We start from the raw sequence: 21886 nt of genomic DNA on the forward strand, positions 1-21886 counted from the left end.
ATTGTGTTGTTAAATTATTGAAATAATAATTTAAAAGCTCAAAGGGGTTCGGCTGAGTGTGTGTGTGTGTGTGTGTGTGTGTTCTGTCGGCTGACAGAAAAGTTTCCCTGTTTTATTTATGTTTCTAATGCTTCTACGTTCTCAGATTAGTCCAGACAATAACATTAATTTAATTTATCAAACAGTTTGACAGGAATCGCAGATAAAGCTGAGGTCACGTGTCGTTCTGTTCTTCCTCCTGATTGGTTAAGCGATTGCTCTGTCAGATATGGGTCGGGTCAGTGCTGTATATATGAGTCCAGATTCATCACTAATAAACACATTATCACCACATCTGTGAGATCTGCGGCAGACAGTAAGTGTACATGTTTTATTTCTGAACCAGAAAATGGCTTAATGGTTAGGTTTGTTTCGATCTGGTAAATACTGGGAAGGTTGTGATTATGAGTTAACCATAATATCACATTAATGTGAGACCAATAACTGATATTTTCCCAGCTAACGTTCGTTTACAGTTATCTGGTCTTTAATAATGTTCTCAAAACATAATTTATACATCGTTCGTGGAGCTTTTTTTCTAAAACGTTTCAGTTGGACGTTCGTGTAACATTTTTAAATGTAACAACTTTCTTCAGAACGTTCAGAGAACATTCAAATGTAACGGTCTCATAATGTTTGAAGAATGATGGAATGGAACGTTCCTTTAATCTTTAAATAACCAAGTACAACATAAAAAAATAATAAATTTTTTTTTTTTATAACGCTATCAGAACATATTTTTGTCGGTTTTATTAGATCTGGTATTTGTATTGATGCTTTGGCAATATGTTGTGTAAATGAATCATGTCAGTGAATCACTTTAACATTTAAATGTCTCTCTCTCTCTCTCTCTCTCCTAGTTTCAGTTTTAAGGTGCTTTATTGGCATGACAAATATGTTTACATTTGTACTATTGCCAAAGCATTTTCAGTGTTGCTGTACATGAAACTTTCAACGGATGAAATGAATGTTTCTGTCTGTGTTTCTTCAGTGTTCCTGCAGGATCTGGAGGGTGTGTATGTGGTGTGTGTGTGTGTTGTTGCAGCTTCTGTTCTGTTGGCCAACACAGATCTGTTTCTGAGCCGAGCGGACCGGGCCGATGTGGACTCGCTGGCCAGAGCCGATCTCAGGTCCACCAGCGCAGGTCAAGCTCCACATCTCACTCGGCACTATCTTCAAGCTAATAATCGTCTCTTAGTTTTTTGGACTTAGGGTAAAATATGACTCTGGCATTTCTCAGTGAGATTCAGATTTCAATCTGCACAGCTGCTTTTGCAAAATAATAAACTGCAAAAAATGCTGTTCTTCCTCAGTGTTTCTGTCTTGTTTTCCAGCACAAATATCGAAACATTCTTAAATCGAGATGCATTTACTGGAGAAGCAGCAGAATGACTGAAGAGATTACGTCTTGTTTTCTGAAAAATGTGTCAAAATCAAGAGACATTCTGTTTAAAACAAGAAAAATATTTGCCAGTGTTAAATTAAACCAATTAAAATGGAAACATGATTACTTTTTGGACTCCATTGCCAGATATTCGTTCTTGTTTTAAGCACAAACTCACTTTATTCGGACACATTTTCCAAGTCGTTTTGCTTGTCCAGTAAATGCGTCTTGATTTAAGAACGTTTATATATTTGTGCTGGAAAATAAGACATTTTGTGTGTTTTTAGTTGTTCATGAATCTGTAATGTTTGGTGCCGTTTGTTCAACAAATAGAGAACCAGCACCAAATGAGCCTGGCGTTCACTGAGTCCATCGAACGTGTGTGTGTGTGTGTGTGTGTGTGTGTGTGTGTGTGTGTGTGTGTGTGTGTGTGTGTTTCTCAGAAGATGAGCAGAGCTTTAAGGCCGGATCTCTGTGGAAGCGAACCGGAGCCGTTATTCTGGCTGTCAGACGACCAGGATGATCTCTGTGCAGAGAGGTGTGTGTGTGTGTGTGTGTGTGTGTGTTTGACTCATATTATCATGTGAATAATCACACAGGACTTACAGTAAAGTGTGTGTGTGTGTGTGTGTGTGTGTGTGTGTGTGTCTCTCTGTGTGTGTGTCTGTGTGCCTGCGTGCGTGTGTGTGTGTGTGTGTGTGTGTGTGTGTGTCTGTGTGTGTGTGTGTCTGTCTGTCTGTCTGTCTGTGTGTTTGTCTGTCTGTCTGTCTGTGTGTGTGTCTCTCTGTGTGTGTGTGTCTCTTTGTGTGTGTGTCTCTGTGTGCCTGCATGCGTGTTTTTCTCTGTGTGTTTTTCTCTCTGTGTGTGTGTGTGTGTATATATGTGTTTGTGTTTCTCTGTGTGTGTGTGTCTCTCTTTGTATGTGTCTCTGTGTGTGTCTGCGTGTGTGTTTCTCTCTGTGTGTGTTTGTGTTTCTCTGTGTGTGTGTCTCTCTATATGTGTCTCTGCGTGCGTGTGTGTGCCTGCGTGTGTGTTTCTCTCTGTGTGTGTTTCTCTGTGTGTGTGTTTCTCTGTGTGTGTGTGTGTGTATGTGTGCCTGCGTGCGTGTGTTTCTCTGTGTGTGTGTTTGTGTCTGTGTGTTTCTCTGTGTGTGTGTGTCTCTGTGTGTGTGTGTCTGTCTGTGTGTGTGTGTGTGTGTTTGTGTCTGTGTGTTTCTCTGTGTGTGTGTGTCTGTGTGTGTGTGTCTCTGTGTGTGTGTGTCTGTCTGTGTGTGTGTTTGTGTCTGTGTGTTTCTCTGTGTGTTTGTGTTTCTCTGTGTGTGTGCCTGCCTGCGTGCGTGTGTGTGTTTGTCTCTCTCTCTCTCTCTGCGTGCGTGCGTGTGTCTGTCTGTGTGTGTGTGTGTGTGTGTGTGTGTCTCTCTCTCTCTGTGTGTGTGTGTGTGTGTGTGTGTGTGTGTGTGTGTGTTGTGTGTGTGTGCAGGAGGCGTCTGAACTCTCCTCTCTGAAGGCTCAGTTAGATGTCAGTGGAGTGTCTCTGTTCGCTGTGGTGAAGGAGAACATCGGCTCAGAGATTCAACACTTCACACCTTACTTCACTGGAGAGATATTCCTCGACCAGAAGGTGATCAGATCATGCTGCAGTTCTTTAACTCTTTAGACATTTGGGAGTTTGTTATCAGAATAAATAAAGTAAATATAGTTGGAAAAGCTCAGATTTTTTGGAAAGTGATGGAAATATTTGGCCATCAACTCCAACTTTATGATGTTTCAGATGATTTTCTTCGGTCCGACACTGAGGACGATGAAGCATTTGGGAATCGCTCGGGTTGGAGTTTGGATGAACATCCTGCAGGTGTGGAGGAAAGGTTACCATGGCAACAGGAAGGGGGAGGGCTTTGTTTTAGGAGGCCTTTATGTGATTGGACCAGAGAATCAGGTAATTTATAATGCATGATTTTTAAAATGCAAATGTCAGAACATATAAAACGGTAACTTTTCTCAGGCTCTTTAAAGACAAATATCTATGTTAGCTTTTGTTATGTCTCTGCCAGCTGAAAAGCGTCTCACGACCTCTGGTCAAGGTGATTGCAACCTGATGACTAGTGACTGAAACTCAAAGTCCCCCTGTAGTCGATCATTTTATCCCTTAAACTCATCTTTCATCACCAAAATTAAATATTTTAACGTTTTTTCCTTGAAAAAAAAATCTTCATGCCTTAAAATATCTTGAATGTAACTCGACACCCTCGCCTCATTTAGTATCCTCAGTTCTATGAATATGCAAATAAGCCCCGCCTCCACTCACTCACTCAGCTCAGAGATCCACTGGTTGACGATCACACGTTGATCTGATTGGTTACAAGGTAGTTTGTGACGTCAGAAACACCAGCGATTTCAAAGCGTGTTTTTGAGACTGTCTTTGGTTCACTGCAGTTTTAAGGAGGAAATACTCAGCAATGGTGTCGACTTATGAATTTACACATGGTTTGTCTTAAAGCAGATTAAAAACACCACATAGACACATAAACAACATTAAAAGCTGGATTTACACCACAGGGGACTTTAAGCCGGTCATCGTGTTATAGCTGTGTTGTGTCCTTATGTGTTTGTGTTTTCAGGGAATTCTGCTGGAGCACCATGAGAAAGAGTTTGGAGATAAAGCCGATCTCTCTGCGGTCCGGAAGGCTGTCAGCAGGATCCAGAAAACAGAGAATTGAACAATCCCTGATGACGCATCTGTGAACGTTCAGAAATAACAAGAAATTACTCCTGAAAGCATGTATTCATAATGCAGTGTGTGTGTGTGTGTGTGTGTGTTGTCTGAGAGTGTCTATGTGACGGACTGATCCTAAACTCTAATGAGGGGACAGACTTGATGATTTAAACACATCAGACCACCAACACACACACATATGATTTTCTTTTTCCTTTTTATTTTCTTTCTATGAAACAATTTGTTGAGGTGTAGTAGATAAGTCTATATGCTTATGAAATAAACCAAATAAAACACTTTGGCAAATTTAGTAAATGTATTTTGAAAGTAATCTCTCAAATGATATGCATAAAAAAGCGTGCACATAAAACAAATCCACACACGACAAAAAAAAGTGGAAAATGAACTACACAACATGTCACGCCTCCGAGTGAAGATTGACAGCTGTGGAATCCAATAGAAACCTTGCAACCTTTTCAGTGCGGCCAATCACAGAGCGGGTCACGGCAGAGTGCGGTTTAGCCGCAGGCGTCAGAAATTACGATGCCCACCTCAGGATGGAAATAAGTACTTAAACAGGTAAAAAATTTCATCTTTCGGTTAAAGTGTTAGCAAATGTCGATCATAGAATTATTGTTGTTTTATAAAGGTATATCATTTACCTGTGGCGTCTTTCACTTATTGATTAAAGCAACACGGAGCGTTTCATAGTGACGGACAGCCGTTATTCAGCATTGAAATTAACGGAGCTGCTTCTGATAGCCTGTAAGTGTTTGAACACATTAAAAACCTCTCTGAATATCGACAAGTACTGGCATAAAAGTTAGTTGTTTGCGTTAGTTTGCGGTCTGAGGTGAGGAATGACACCTGAGTCTCGTGAACGCGCGCGCGTGACCGCGAGATTATGACACGAGCTGCGCGTCAACATCATCACGTTCAGAGAAGCGCGTTCATGGATAAACCAAAAAGTTCCAGAATTATATCAACATCAACGCAACATGAATAATTAAAACTCCTCATAAAAGTAACTGTGAATTACTGAATTTATCTTGTTATAATTGACTAACATAAATACTATTAAAATACCACGTACTACAGTGCTATTGTATATGACTATGCTAATCATTTTTATTATAATGTTATATATCAAAGTGGTTTTTGGATACCATTACAGTGTATCAAAGTTCAACTGATTTTCACACAGTTTCTGAAGCATATAAAACAGACTTTTTTTGTCATTTTATATCAAATACTTGAATTAACCCTGTAAAAAGAAAAGTTTGCATATGTGTTTTTGTTGTTGTTGAGTATCACATTTCATAATTCATACATCATGCTTTTACTGCTCATATAGTCTGATATAGTGAGAATATGGAGGGAATAACAGCTAAATTTTATCCAGAGACTCAAAACTGAGCAAAAATGATATGATAAAATGATAAGATGATATTTTATGATCAAAGCTCTGTAGTTTTAAAACATATAATGCAATACAACACAATGATGATTGAGAGATGAACTAATAAACCTTCCTCAAAAGCCTGATGATCATATTTGATAATCATGATTTTTCAATAAAATGAGGTTTGGATAATCAAGTAAAGCTGCTTCAGTCCAGGAAGTGTTCATCTTGAAATATTATTAATAATATCAAACAGAAAAACAGAAAGACACGTGAAGCACGAGCTGAAGGTTTGTACAATTAAACTAAAAGACTTTTACTTGATAAAACAGAAGGACAGGAGGAGATTGTTTATCAGCGAAGTTTTGATCATGTTCATGAAATTTGCATATCAAATATGATACAGTGCTTTATAGGGTTGATTAAAATCACTTATAAATTGGAACACTTATGACTTTTAATTATACATCAACATCAAATACAGTAGAAGCTGTAAACAGAATTATTAATCATAATAAACAATATTTTGCTCTGGGACCAGCAGTGTTTTTGGTGAGTTTTGACATGATTTGATTGACATGATTTTGATGTGTTTTATAAAGACTGATGGATGTGTTTGTTCTGTAACGCAGTGAGCTGAGAGATTGCAGGAATCCTGGGACCGTCGACCGTCAGGATGGAGGGTGAGACGGGTGAATAATAATTGATTAGTTGGCCGATTATTTCTTTAATTAATCGGATTAAAAAGCCCTTTTTTTTATTGACAAAGCGTCCTGGCCAAAGCTGTCCTTCAAACACATTTGCCAACTGAATGCTATGAAAGCATAGTGAATATATCTATATCTATGCTGTGTACAAAAGAGCTATAAAGCTAAAGGACAGTTTAAATCATTACATTAAAAATGAAGATAATAAAAATAAAAACACAAACTCAGAGTGTTCTGCAGGAACACACACACTGACTCTGGACACATTAACCATTTCTTTATCCTGTAAATGTTAGAAACGTCTTACATTTATATTCAGTTACACACAGTTATCCCTTTACAGTTTCCACTCTCATAAAATACTGGAATTACAAATATGTTAATGTTGACTTTTAAACCTAAATTTAACGTCCAACAACAGATATTTCAGATATTTTTGCGATGAATATTAATGGTCTTCTTCTGTAATGCGTCCCGTCAGTTCGAGGCGCTCATTCAGGAAAGTCTGAAGTTTAACTTTGCATTCATGCAAGATGGAAATACTCAATGCTTGAATTTGTAACACTCACAGTTAAGGATATAACCGAAAACTCACAGTTAAAGATATAACCGAAAAATTATAGTTTTGAGCCGAGGAAACACACAGTATCACACATTAAACAGCACATGCATCTGTCAAAGTGCCTGACAGGCAAGCCATGTTAAAGGGCTGGTATAATGCCCTTTTCACAAGATGTAAAATAAGTCTCTGATGTCCCCAGAGTGTGTGTGTGAAGTTTCAGCTCAAAATACCCCACAGATATTTGTATATTGCATGTTCAAATTGTCACTTTTTGAGGGTGAGCAAAAACACACCGTTTTGTGTCTGTTCCTTTAAATGCAAATGAGCTGCTGCTCCCGGCACAGGGGGCGGAGCTACAACAGTTTGCACTCACACACACATGCACTGAACATTTCAAAAACTTTTAGCCTTTTATGTTCAAACCGGATTCAGACAATGATGGAGAGACTCAAGAAGAAGTGACAACATTTCTGAATTGATTAGTTGATGAATTTATGAAGCTGATGTGTAGTTATCTTATAGTTATTGATTAGCATATTCTGTCTTGATAATCTATAAATCGTGTTCAGGGGGCGGGGTTTATGTAAATTCTATGGTTGGTGATGTCACTAACCTGTGAAGAAGCTCGTGTAGTCTCTACCAGCCGTTTGTTGTAGTCCTTAAAAAGCGATTTCTTTGAAAGCAAATATCTCCCTTTGCTTTGAACGTTGAGCGCTGTAACTTTGCAGATGTTGTTTATGCTCAAACAGCAACATTACACACTAACTAAAGCTAGAAAAGTCAAATCATAATCAACCGCCCCTTTAAACATTACACTTATGCATTAGTTTGAAGCTTTAAATAAGGAATGCTCATGTTTTGTGCAGATTGGATCCCGCACCGACTCACTCTGTGTCCTACACTATATTTACCGGTAGATGCATCTTGATTTCCATAGAAATGTGTAATGCGATATGCGATAACTCATTAAATAATGCGATATTCGATATGCGATACGATAATGCTTAAAAGTGTGAAAAATAAACTTAAATTATCTTTTAAATATATTTAAAGTTATATAACCTACATGCGTGATTCACATTATTTTTGTGACAAGTAAACATCCCTAAACTTCTGACAGTGAACGTCAGTGTTTTACTGTATATCAGAAGTGTTATTTTAACATCAGTGTAAAGGTTCAGGGGTTCAGGGGTTCAGGGGGTCAGGTTATCCTACATTAGGGTTATTTAACAACACAAACTCAATAATCAAATGTAAAAATAAACACTGCTTAGTTTTCACTGTATGAATTAAATATATCCTGATTCTTATTAAAGCTACAAAAGTTATTCAGCCGAGAGTGAGTGATTTTCTCTTTGTCTTTTGTTCATGACCCCAGTTATTGCAAGCCGCTGCGATACGCATATCACGATATATACATCTGCGATATTTTGATAATTTTAATATATTGTGCAGCCCTAATTTTCATGATCGATTTTATCGATTAGTTGTTGCAGCCCTAAAGCAGATGAAGTGAATGAAGCAGCGCGTGCTGAACGCTGTGTGTGTGTGTGTGTGTGTGCGTGTGTGTGTGTGTGTGTGTCCGCAGGTGAGGTGCTGAGGTTGACGCTCGTCAGGAGGGATGATGATGGTCACCTGGGCTTCAGTGTGCGAGGAGGATCTGAACACGGACTCAGTGTCTTCATCAGTAAGGTGCAGAAGAGCAGCGCTGCCGGTGAGCTGGTGTTGTGTGAAGGGTTTGGATCAGTCACTGCGCTTGTGCTCTACAAATGTGCAGTTAAAAGTGTCGACATTATAAAACTGATCCAAGATCAGGTAAAAACCGTACAGACAACCGAATTGAGCTGCCATATTTGTTTCATAATTAACGAATATTGCAACTAGGGCTGGGTGAGAATCGGAATAGAAGATAGTTGATGGCATGGTAAGCAAGGTTGTTAATATTTAGAAATAAAAGTGCTAAATTTTTTAGTGGGGGGGGGATCGCGATGCCGGCTCAACATCGTAATGTCTGTCAGCCACCGCAATGGACGATGGCATTGTCTATCGACCCAACCCTAATGGTAGGTTTAGGGGTAGGGTTTGTGTGTGTGTGTGTGTGTGTGTGTGTGTGTGATGGGTAGGTTTAGTGTGTGTGTGTGTATGTGTGTGTCTGTGTGTGATGGGTAGGTTTAGGGGTAGGGTTAGTGTGTGTCTGTGTGTGTGTGTGTGTGTGTGTGTGTGTGTGTGTGTGTGTGCGTGCGTGATGGGTAGGTTTAGTGTGTGTGTGTGTGTGTGTGTGTGTGTGTGTGTCTGTGTGTGATGGGTAGGTTTAGGGGTAGGGTTAGTGTGTGTGTGTCTGTGTGTGTGTGTGTGATGGGTAGGGTTAGTGTGTGTGTGTGTGTGTGTGTGTGTGTGTGTGTGTGTGTGTGTGATGGGTAGGGTTAGTGTGTGTGTGTGTGTGTGTCTGTGTGTGTGTGTGTGATGGGTAGGTTTAGGGGTAGGGTTAGTGTGTGTGTGTGTGTGTCTGTGTGTGTGTGTGTGTGATGGGTAGGTTTAGGGGTAGGGTTAGTGTGTGTGTGTGTCTGTGTGTGTGTGTGTGTGTGATGGGTAGGGGTAGGGTTAGGGTTAGTGTGTGTGTGTGTGTGTGTGTGTGTGTGTGTGTGTGTGTGTGATGGGTAGGGTTAGTGTGTGTGTGTCTGTGTGTGATGGGTAGGTTTAGGGGTAGGGTTAGTGTGTGTGTGTCTGTGTGTGATGGGTAGGTTTAGGGGTAGGGTTAGTGTGTGTGTGTGATGGGTCAGGTTAGTGTAAGGGGAGAGAATATACAGTTTGTCCTTACAAGTATAGCAAAACCAACCTGTGTGTGTGTGTGTAGAGTTGGCGGGTCTGTGTGTCGGTGATAAGCTAGTGGAGGTGAACGGCGTGAGTCTGGAGAACATTAGCATGAGCAGCGTTGTGAAGGTGTTGTCGGGTCACGCTCGCCTCCGATTGGTCGTCCAGCGCGTGGGCCGCGTGCCTGGCGTTCGCTACACCAATGAGAAAACCACGTGGTGAGTGTCCCCTTACGGAGCAAACACATATATGGGAATATACTGCAGAATATTACATAATACATTTCTATATATGGGAAACTAGTGCTTATATTTTTCAGTATACTGCAATAAATGCATTAACCATGTATGGCTATATATGCGTAATACATATAAAATATTAATAAATGAAGACAAAAATAGCATTACATGAAATATTCACAGTTTAATCGTTTATTGTGTACATATATTGCACATACATGTTCCCATATAAATGTGAATGTATGTTCATATATACACACACACACACATTCACGGAATGAGTTACAACAGATGTCTAGTTCATGAGTTCTAGTTCATGAGTGTGACCAGCGGTCCAGCGTCTGTGTCTGTGACTCTCAGCGTGTGTGTGTGTGTGTGTGTGTGTGTGTGTGTTCAGGGTGGACCTGATCCACCGGCGGATGGTGGTTGAGGAGTCGGACGCCCGTGTGTCGGTGTACAGCTCAGATGGAGCGCTGTGTCGAACGGTTCACCTCAACCTCTCACACAGCCAGCCCGTACTGGGACTCAACATCCGCGGAGGACGAGAGTACAACCTGGGCATCTACGTGTCCAAGTCCGTACACACACCAACTACAGGGAGAATGCTGCATGCTGGGACTTTACACTTGATCCATTAATACTAACACTTTCTGTTCTATATCTATATATTTTTTTTATTCATGTACTGCGTCAGATTAAACTGGGAAGGGTCACAGCACATATTGTTTCTTTTCTTTTTTTATTGCCTTTTTTTTAAATCTTATTTTATTTTACAGCATTTAATATTTTGTAGCATTTTTGAAGTGATTAAGTTGTTTGGATGGAGTGGCACTAAACTAATTAAAACAAATCAAATATAAATTCATCAACTTGATAAAGTTTGTTGACAGATATTGATGTTGCCTTGACAACGCCTTGTCTGAATGTTTAAATAATTAAAGCTTAAAGTTTGAAGGTTTCGACATCAGACAGAAAATCAGATTAAGTAAAAAATTTAAAATAATAAAAAAAGTAATTAAGAGACCAATAAAAACTCAATAACCCGCCAAAGCCACATTACACAACAACAGACCACATTAAAGATGAGCCCGAGAAACCACATAAGAACTATTAGACCACTATAGCGATTCATATTTAAAAAATGTATTACAGTAAACAGTGTATTAGTGTAATATTAATGTTTCTCAGACCAGTGAAGCTCCGGCATCATAGATCACATGCTTTTGGGAAAAACAAGCTCTGATACAGTGTGAAAATGTGATGTTTTTTCTTCTGTGTTTTGATGTGAGTGTTTTGTGTGTTTGCAGGCTGGATCCCGGCGGTCTGGCAGAACAGGGCGGAGTCAAGATGGGCGATCAGATCCTGTCAGCCAATGGCGTGAGCTTTGAGAACATCAACCATTACAGAGCAGTGGAAGTGCTGAAGAGTCAACCTCATGTCATGCTGACTATTAAAGTGAGTCACACACACACACGCACACACACTCCGTCACACATTCTCTAACACTCACTCACACACACACACACTCTCTCTCACTAACACAGTCACTCACACACACATACTCTCTCTCACTTACATACACACACACACACTCTCACACTCATTCTCACACTCACACTCACTCGCTCACACACTCACTCACTCTCTCACACACACACACGCGCGTACAGCAGATGGTTGCTGTGGCTCTCTGGTTTCTGTGTGTCAGGTTGTACATTATTCACTCTGTTCCTGGATCAGGTATTCCTGCAAACTCATACACACTTAATGTCCACATAAACAGGCCAACATTCATGACCAGGAACCAGAGACAAGGTTTGGGAGGAAATGAGTCGCACTGTTCCCTGTCAACAGTTATTTCAGGACAGACAAAACACTCAACTTTGTCTAACACAAACTGGGGTTCGCAAAAAATGATGAAAAGCTAATAATTCATTAAATCATAAAACGTAAATAAACCACAAATAATTCAAAAAGAAAATGCATCCTAAAAATAACTGTTTTATATATTGAAATATTAATTATTGTGAATGTGTTGTGAAATTATTGAACTATTAGCTTAAGACCTGCAGTTTACTGAAGGTAAAGTGAAGTATTGTGGCTTTTGAAACCGTATTAACGTTCATTCTTTTCCCAGTAGAGTTCCACCGTACAAACTGGCAGACAAAGTGATGATTGACAGCTTGTGGATTGTTGTTCACAGGAAGCGGGCAGATATCCAGCTTACAAAGAAATGGTGACAGAATTCAGCTGGATGAATAAATGTAAGCTGAAATATCCAGAAACTACAACAATAATAATGTGCTAATACTTCAAGGCATAGTTCACCCAGAGATGAAAATTAGCCCATGATTTACTGAGCCTCAAGCCATCCTCGGTGTGTATGACATTCTTCTCTCTTCAAGTTGCGCTTAGACTTAAGTCGAATTGGTTTGGCCGGAAGCTAGTTATTTTACTTTATAAAGTTTTAAATATGGATATTTTTCTACATAAACTCATCGCTTTGCTTCAGAAGGACTTTATTAAGCACTTTTATGATGGACAGATGCACTTTTATGATGGACAGATGCACTTTTATGGTGGATAGATGCACTTTTATGGTGGATAGATGCACTTTTATGGTGGATAGATGCACTTTTATGATGGATAGATGCACTTTTATGGTGGATAGATGCACGTTTATGATGGATAGATGCACTTTTATGGTGGATAGATGCACTTTTATGGTGGATAGATGCACGTTTATGATGGATAGATGCACTTTTATGGTGGATAGATGCACTTTTATGATGGATAGATGCACTTTTATGGTGGATAGATGCACTTTTATGATGGATAGATGCACTTTTATGATGGATAGATGCACTTTTATGGTGGATAGATGCACTTTTATGATGGATAGATGCACTTTTATGATGGATAGATGCACTTTTATGATGGATAGATGCACTTTTATGGTGGATAGATGCACTTTTATGGTGGATAGATGCACTTTTATGATGGATAGATGCACTTTTATGATGGATAGATGCACTTTTATGATGGATAGATGCACTTTTATGATGGATAGATGCACTTTTATGATGGATAGATGCACTTTTATGATGGATAGATGCACTTTTATGGTGGATAGATGCACTTTTATGATGGATAGATGCACTTTTATGATGGATAGATGCACTTTTATGATGGATAGATGCACTTTTATGATGGATAGATGCACTTTTATGATGGATAGATGCACTTTTATGATGGATAGATGCACTTTTATGGTGGATAGATGCACTTTTATGATGGATAGATGCACTTTTATGATGGATAGATGCACTTTTATGATGGATAGATGCACTTTTATGATGGATAGATGCACTTTTATGGTGGATAGATGCACTTTTATGGTGGATAGATGCACTTTTATGGTGGATAGATGCACTTTTATGGTGGATAGATGCACTTTTATGGTGGACAGATGCACTTTTATGATGGATAGATGCACTTTTATGATGGATAGATGCACTTTTATGATGGATAGATGCACTTTTATGATGGACAGATGCACTTTTATGGTGGATAGATGCACTTTTATGGTGGATAGATGCACTTTTATGATGGATAGATGCACTTTTATGATGGACAGATGCACTTTGGTGGATAGATGCACTTTTATGATGGACAGATGCACTTTTATGATGGACAGATGCACTTTTATGATGGAGAAATGCACTTTTATGATGGAGAGATGCAATTTTATGGTGGATAGATGCACTTTTATGATGGACAGATGCACTTTTATGGACTTCAAAACAGAAACGGCCATTCACTGCCATTATAAAGCATTTTTTTATATAACTCTGATTGTATTCGCCTGAAGGAGGAATGTCATACACACCTAGGATGGCTTGAGGGTGAGTAAATCATGGGCTAATTTAAATTTTTGGGTGATCTATCCCTTTAAGTACACTAACCTTTGACCTCTTTCAGCGGGCAGTGGAACCGCGTGTTCGTCGTCACACGGGTCGGGGTATCACTCGTCGGCCTCCTCGCTGTCCTCTGGGACGCCCCTCGGCTCTTTGAGTGGCTTTTCCCAAACTACTCTGCCTGTTAGCTTGCCCTTAGGAGCCAAAATGTCCGCCGAGGGCCAGTTTCCCCCAGACTCCACTGATAACGAGGGTGGTTCAGAGCAGCTGCGGACCGTGAGCCGAGGAGCCACAGAACTCTTGCAGGACTCGGTGATCCGGGGCGAAGAGGACGAGAGAGAGTCGGGAGCGAACAGAAGTCTTCCGATACGCCGAACACAAAGTCATGTGACTGTGTCAGGTGGGGTTAAGCGGTTTAAAGAGATCATTCACGGTCATATTTTATTGTATTTGTGTAACGTTTGTCTATGATCCAGTTGAACAAAACAAGTGCCTGCCTGATTTACATCAACTGTTTCGTACCAGTAACGCGAACTGTTGTTTCTCCTGTTGCCACAGAAGAGGAGAAGAAGCAGAAGAGAAAGCAGACGGAGCGAGGAGAAGAAACACGTTCGCTGCAGCGCTCCAACACTTTATTCGGTCTTTTCCGAAAGCGAGAGTCCTCAAGATCACCCTCCCGCTCAGAGAGCATTCTGGGTAATATTTTTAGAGGATCACATCGTGGTTACACTTTATTTTAAGGTGTCATTGTTACAGTGTAATTATATATTTAAGTACTGAGTAATGTTAATTAACCACATGTATTTACTATAGGATTAGGGTTTGGTTGAGGGTTAGTTGCATGTAATTATGCATAATTTACAGTTATTACTATGGTAAGTACATGTAACATAAGTAACAAGGACACTGTATAATAAAGTGATACCCACGTCGTTAAGTCCAAAGCGTACTTTAGTGTTTGTATGCACACAGACGAACGCATAGGCAATAGAAATGTGGATAAAGTTATGTTATTATCCTTTATAAAATAAAATAAGTCTGATTTAAACCTGAAGTCCTGAATGTTTCTACAGGCGGGTATAATGGTGATTTATCTGACGCTCTGAATCGTGTACGAGACATTGCTGTCAGGTTGCTGGAGGATGAAGATGTGGATGTGCTCATGGAGATCTGTCAGCGGGTAAGAGAGATTCGGCTCACACCCTGATGATCTCACATCATTCATGGGTTTCTTTGTCCAGAGACTCATGTTCTGTTCTGGCAGTATTTAACAGAGCGAGGGCTTCAGACGCTGGTCCACCCGCTCCTGGCCATCCTGAACACGCCGGAGAAGCTGCTGATGCTCAGAGAGATCAGGTGAGATCATGTGATCATGTTCTGGGCGGTATGACCAATCATTTATATCATGGTATTTTTCTAAATTATACCGGTTTCACGGCATATAACTGTGTTTTTTTCAAGCATGACTGGGTGTTTACCACATTTTCTACTGATTGAGAGATCATGCAGTAGATTGGATTAGAATGCCATATTTTACTGTCATGAGTGAATATTGTAGCAAATTCCACACTAGTATTAATACAGGTTTGCAAGGCCCCACAAAATGATGCTGTTTAAAAGAGGTGCCAGCAGGAGGCGCTCATAAACACTGCTTTATCAGGAAGGAAAAAGAAAGATTAAATGAAAACTTTTCTAAAGACAGTCAGTTCCTTTCAGAGATGCATTCATATAAAAACACCCACGCCTCGAAAAATCTATTTGTGGCGATATTGTGAACCAGTGTATGGGAAACACTAGCAATCAGTTATAGTTTAACCTCTCCATGTTCACCGTCACGCTTGCTAGCACACACAGCTGAGCATCACCAGTGAAACAGAGAAAAGACCCTCTCAGTGTCGCGCCGCGTTCCCAACGCTGTTTAAAGGAGAACTCCGGTCAATTTTAACATTGAGCTCATTTTTTTGTACATTTGGAGTGCTGTCAATACAGAGAACAACGACAAAAATCGGTGTTGCCTACACCGAGTTATTCTATTTTTAAAATTTGCACCCTATTGACTTCAATGGGGCAAGTAGTAAGCCTGCTTTTTAGCCTCTTAACATCCTTTAAGTGTCATTACAAGTGCACAGAAAATGTGAGTGATTCCTTCCGAGTGAACACGGGTGGATCTGACTGCAGTAGATGTTAGAGATATTAATAAAAATGAAGTTAATTCAGCCAGCGTTCATACCTTTGTTTACATCCTGTTTTCGGTGGAAGGCCATAGTAATCGATTGCCGAGTTCACGCGCGTGATCATAGGTACTAAACCTAGGCGCGTGAACTCGACAATCGATTACTATGGCCTTCCACCGAAAACAGGATGTAAACAAAGGTATGAACGCTGGCTGAATTAACTTCATTTTTATTAATATCTCTAACATCTACTGCAGTCAGATCCACCCGTGTTCACTCGGAAGGAATCACTCACATTTTCTGTGCACTTGTAATGACACTTAAAGGATGTTAAGAGGCTAAAAAGCAGGCTTACTACTTGCCCCATTGAAGTCAATAGGGTGCAAATTTTAAAAATAGAATAACTCGGTGTAGGCAACACCGATTTTTGTCGTTGTTCTCTGTATTGACAGCACTCCAAATGTACAAAAAAATGAGCTCAATGTTAAAATTGACCGGAGTTCTCCTTTAAGAAACGGCGTTTAAATGTTTTAAAAAACATTTTTGGGGATGTATTTTGTTATGTCAGTTCTCAACTTTACACTGTGTTGAAGCCGTGTTTAAAAATGTTTTTTTTTTAAAGGTACAATAGTGTTTATAAAATGTACAGTTTGTGAAAAAAATTGTTTTAAAATCATGTTTTATTTTGTAACGCGTATTTTGTAATTTTTCAATTATTCGTGAATTATTCAGAACCCAATTACGGTCAGTGTATTTGCTCACTGTAAATGTTTACTGTATTCTTTTGCAATAATTGATGATATTGCTATACTGACTGTAGTTTCGTGTCTCTCATCTCCCAGAAGTCTCGTGTCCTCCAGTGATCTTCCGCTCTTCAACATCACGGTGTCTCCATTCGAAGAGGAAGCTTATGATATTCTGAAGAGTCGCTCACGTAAATCGAGCAGAATCTTTAAATATTAATGCACAATGGTTCACAGTTGCATGCTGACGCTTCATTAGTCTTCTTGTGTGTTTAATTCAGGCAGAAGTTCTCCTCAGACAGGCCACACCCCCAGACGCCGTGTGTGGTGCCATTTAAATGTCTTGTTTTTTTTCCATTTGGAGATTTACGTTTTGATAAGTTCGATATTTTAAGTTTGATATTTAAATGTCTTGTTTTGTTCCATTTGGAGATTTACGTTTTGATAAGTTCGATATTTTAAGTTTGATATTTAAATGTCTTGTTTTGTTCCATTTGGAGATTTACGTTTTGATAAGTTCGATATTTTAAGTTTGATATTTAAATGTCTTGGTTTTGTTCCATTTAGAGATTTAAGTTTTGATAAGTTCGATATTTTAAGTTTGATATTTAAATGTCTTGGTTTTGTTCCATTTGGAGATTTAAGTTTTGATAAGTTCGATATTTTAAGTTTGATATTTAAATGTCTTGGTTTTGTTCCATTTAGAGATTTAAGTTTTGATAAGTTTGATATTTTAAGTTCGATATTTAAATGTCTTGGTTTTGTTCCATTTAGAGATTTAAGTTTTGATAAGTTTGATATTTTAAGTTCGATATTTAAATGTCTTGGTTTTGTTCCATTTAGAGATTTAAGTTTTGATAAGTTTGATATTTTAAGTTCGATATTTAAATGTCTTGGTTTTTTTCCATTTGGAGATTTACGTTTTGATAAGTTCGATATTTTAAGTTTGATATTTAAATGTCTTGGTTTTGTTCCATTTAGAGATTTAAGTTTTGATAAGTTCGATATTTTAAGTTTGATATTTAAATGTCTTGGTTTTTTTCCATTTGGAGATTTACGTTTTGATAAGTTCGATATTTTAAGTTTGATATTTAAATGTCTTGTTTTGTTCCATTTGGAGATTTACGTTTTGATAAGTTCGATATTTTAAGTTTGATATTTAAATGTCTTGGTTTTGTTCCATTTAGAGATTTAAGTTTTGATAAGTTCGATATTTTAAGTTTGATATTTAAATGTCTTGGTTTTGTTCCATTTAAAGATTTAAATGTCTTGGTTTTGTTCCATTTAGAGATTTAAGTTTTGATAAGTTCAATATTTTAAGTTTGATATTTAAATGTCTTGGTTTTGTTCCATTTAGAGATTTAAGTTTTGATAAGTTCGATATTTTAAGTTCGATATTTAAATGTCTTGGTTTTGTTCCATTTAAAGATTTAAATGTCTTGGTTTTGTTCCATTTAGAGATTTAAGTTTTGATAAGTTAAATATTTTAAGTTCGATAAATTTGTGAAAAGAATCAGGTTATTCCCCGGTTGTGACGTCAAAACCTTATCATTCGTGAGTTCTTTGAAAGTTACAATGGTTCATGTGTTGGGAATTGCGAACCGGTTCTTACTCATTCCTGGTCTTGTTGTCTTGTTATTATTCCAAATAATAAATGGAAAGCGTATCTCTCTCTGCCTCAGATGTGCATGGTGGATTTGAGATGCACGCATCAGAAGACATGGAGAAACACAGTCAGCTTCTAGAAGGTCTCGAGGAGCTCCGTCTGTCCGGCTATCAAGACCAGAACGAGTTACTGGACGTTCCTGTGGACGCGTTCAGTCATTCAGACACATCATCGTCCTCTAGGACGTCAGCGCTCCTTCCCAACTGGCTCCTGGCGGAGAACACACGTTCAGACTCTTCCCAGACATCGGTTCATTCACACAGAGGAAGAGCTCCTGTCAGGAATGGACATTCGACGAGTAAATCAGTCGGAGCGGATGTGTTGTTCACTGTAGTGGACTTGCCTCGCCACAAGAGGCCGCTGCTCTCACAGGTCTTCGGTTCCCTCAAGAAGTGCCATAGATCAACAGTGACACCCGCAGGACAGTCTGTGCAACAGCAGCTGAACGAGAAACACACAAATGAAGTCCACATTGAGCCAGAGTTCGAGCTCACCACAGTCCACATCAGCAAAACCAAGCAGTCACTGGGTATTCAGTTTTCTTTTTCATTTCTTCTGCAATGCAACACTTGTTTTTTTATTTATTATAAGTTATTTATCCGTGCACATCATTATTGCCTCATAATCTTGAATCAGAATAACTTCCCCTCTTTCTTGAAGCGACATCTCTTCTCTTCTCTGATGATGAGGGCGGGGCTATAACCTGTCACTCACATGAGATCAGCCAATAGCAAACCACAACCATCCAATTCCCCACAGACAAAATCAAGCCCCGCCCACATTTTTCAGAAGTCAAAAATAGTTGGGTAGAGTCAAATGTTGTAAAATGTGTTGTAGCTTGTGCTTTTTTGTTCGTCCATTTGTTTTTAATTTACATAATTTGTAGATAAACGCTGTCGTACATAAAATCACAGCAGCAAAACATGTTTTTTATTTATTTAGTGGGCTCTATAGGAAAACAAAACTTAGGTGACCCCTTTAAAGCCGGCATGAAATTTCTATTTGTTTTCTAAATGCATGTTATTGATCTTGTTGAACGATTCAAACATGCATATGCTTAATTATTTTTATGGATCTTCCAGTTTCATCTACGAATTGAATTAACAACCGATGGATGTACGACGTACTCGCCTTACATTTTGATATTACGTCAGAATAAGGAACAAAAGACGTGTCGCTACTTTCATTTCATCCTGATTTAATAGTGTGTAGTCTAATCTTTCTCTCCTCAGTGGGTAATTAATGATGTAAATGAAGTGCGGGTAATTATGTCCAATGATTGTGTGTGTTGTGATCAGGGATCAGTATATCCGGAGGATCCGAGTCCAGGGTGCAGCCGATGGTGAAGATCGAGAGGATTTTCCCAGGAGGAGCAGCATCTACCAGTGATGCTCTGCGGGTAACAGACCAATCCCTGTTGATCAGTGTTAGCATGTGTGATTTAGCTAATGCTACATAGCTCACGGGCCTGTTCTCTGTGTCTCAGGCTGGTTTTGAGCTGGTGTCGGTGGACGGTGTGTCTCTGCAGGCCGTGACCCATCAGGACGCTGTGGAGATCATACGGCACGCCTTCGGTAACAAGAACATCGACCCAATGGAGCTCGTGGTCAGAGTTCCCAGAGAGCCCAGAGTCTCGTGACACGATGCCTCACCGTATGTATTTCACGAAACATGGCCATCCTAAAAGTGGCTCAGAAAACGTGATTTTTGTGATCCGTTGCACCAGTGATTCACATTAGCTTGAAAAGTATTTTCAAGACCATAAATATCGAATAAAATACCAGTAAAGTTGATTCATTGCAGGTGTTTAATTACAAACAGCTCATAGGAACATTAAATATACAGCACGAAAAATATACAATGTATTGGCTTCATTCAAATACTGTTAATTAAAAAAATTACAATACCACCACAAGAAACAGAGCGGTTCGACACACGCCAGCAATGCTTTGGTCTATTCACAGTGGCTACGCATCTATACATGTGCACAATGAGGTTATTCAACGTTATGTGACCGTATGTGAATCTAAAGTGTGCAGTGATGCTTTTATTTTGGTACAGATATAACAGTCAGTTGCTTTTATGGATAAAGAGATCATTATGATATTCCTCACTTTAGTATTGAATATCGTCACGTTCACCTCGTGTCAGAATTACCATATGAGCTGAAATTATTCATCAATGTTTTTAACACCAATATAGATGCATGTGTTGTTGACAAGAGCAAAATACTTCATGAATACATTCAACTTGAAGAACGAAAGCCATTTTGGTTTTAACATGTCTCAAAAGTCAAGAGCTTCCAAACTTTATAATTATGATATCAACAAACGCATGAGTAGCTTTTACTATTTAGATACTCAATAACGGTAATCCTGGCATGATGTGATCGCAGTGTAATTGTGCTTTAGGAATCAAGACACTGAGCAGAAGTCTATTTTCTTATGTTAATGAAGGAGAAAAGCCACGAGTTGGGAATTTTGGTATCTCGCATGAACACTGGATGTCAACGTCAAGATAAACTCCTGGAGGCGCAACAACAAAGTCACGTGACCTTTTCTTCAACAGAGGTTGTGATTGGATAACTGGACTAACCAGCGGACCAATCGCATCGCAGCATCTCAGACGAGAGCCAAAGTCTGTCATCAAAATGATCCGGTTGAATGACCGATTGCGTTCCCAAACATCAGTAGTTTATTATTGTGTTTCATCTGCACGCTCCGAGACACAAGGACTTTTATTATGGAGGCTTTCCCAGTTGCAAGCAGATTTTATGTTTTATTACTGATACTTTGCACCATATTCGCCACCATTTATTTGCAAATGTTTTATGCAATACTTTAGGGCTGTGAAATGATTCATCGCGTCCAAAATAAAAGTTTGGGTTTACATAATATATGTGTGTGTACTGTGTATAATCTTTTGGTATATATAAATACACACACATCAAGTATATAGTTAAGAATTTTTTATTTATTTATATATCAAATATTTATATTTATTATATATAATATAAATATATATACATACAAATATTTCTTAAATATATTCACGCATGTGTGTGTATTCATATATACAAAATAATTATACCCTGTACACACACATATATTATGTAAACCAGTATATTAATGGTTTCACGGCCCTACAATACTAGCGCACAACTTTGGATGGAAACGGCTAATGACACAAAAGTGCACTTCTGTGAGTTTACAAACACACTGTGTTCCACATGTGCCCAAAAATAATTGACACAGAGTCCATTAAATGTATTTGCACCAATTATTAGGCCACATAAATAATGTAACAAACTTAAGAACGTTCTTTTTGCATTTTATGCAGAGCACATTTCTGAGATGAGTGCGGCGGTAGACGATTACTAGGGCTGGGGCAATAAAGCGATCCATCGCGATTCGTGGATCCATTCCAGTATTTTCTATTTTATTTCCAATATTTATATTTTAATATGCATCGCCATTCTCTCTCGAATCGATTCTGAGCTTAGTTTTTAACAGCAGATGGCACTCCAGGCT

At 38.9% G+C, this 21886-nt stretch overlaps 1 protein-coding gene and 1 pseudogene across 4 annotated transcripts in view; both read left to right on the plus strand.

Moving 5' to 3' along the window:
* The first annotated feature begins 183 nt into the window (after positions 1-183).
* LOC311305839 (peroxiredoxin-like 2A) lies at positions 184-4714 on the plus strand (annotated as a pseudogene). Its single transcript, XR_014630330.1, has 6 exons — positions 184-355; positions 1031-1183; positions 1867-1961; positions 2903-3043; positions 3194-3358; positions 4041-4714. The product of XR_014630330.1 is annotated as a peroxiredoxin-like 2A (transcript).
* The window catches only part of pdzd7b (PDZ domain containing 7b), a 31443-nt gene continuing 14193 nt past the window's right edge, over positions 4637-21886 (plus strand). The window contains exons 1-15 of one of the 3 annotated variants that reach the window (XM_084433749.1): positions 4637-4714; positions 6170-6229; positions 8395-8520; positions 9661-9835; positions 10254-10430; positions 11164-11311; positions 12060-12120; positions 13838-14173; positions 14332-14469; positions 14847-14953; positions 15038-15129; positions 16790-16881; positions 18373-18885; positions 19655-19755; positions 19843-20009. In XM_084433749.1, the coding sequence (XP_084289875.1) occupies positions 6214-6229; positions 8395-8520; positions 9661-9835; positions 10254-10430; positions 11164-11311; positions 12060-12120; positions 13838-14173; positions 14332-14469; positions 14847-14953; positions 15038-15129; positions 16790-16881; positions 18373-18885; positions 19655-19755; positions 19843-19995 (2235 nt within the window). In that variant the 5' untranslated portion in view covers positions 4637-4714; positions 6170-6213 and the 3' untranslated portion in view covers positions 19996-20009. Of the gene's footprint in view, positions 4715-6169; positions 6230-8394; positions 8521-9660; positions 9836-10253; positions 10431-11163; positions 11312-12059; positions 12121-13837; positions 14174-14331; positions 14470-14846; positions 14954-15037; positions 15130-16789; positions 16882-18372; positions 18886-19654; positions 19756-19842; positions 20149-21886 lie in introns of those variants that run through there. The other 2 variants (XM_084433750.1, XM_084433748.1) reach the window with 2 other exon arrangements.

The sequence above is a fragment of the Rutilus rutilus genome, assembly GCF_951802725.1.
Source record: "Rutilus rutilus genome assembly, chromosome: 16".
Taxonomy (NCBI): domain Eukaryota; kingdom Metazoa; phylum Chordata; class Actinopteri; order Cypriniformes; family Leuciscidae; genus Rutilus; species Rutilus rutilus.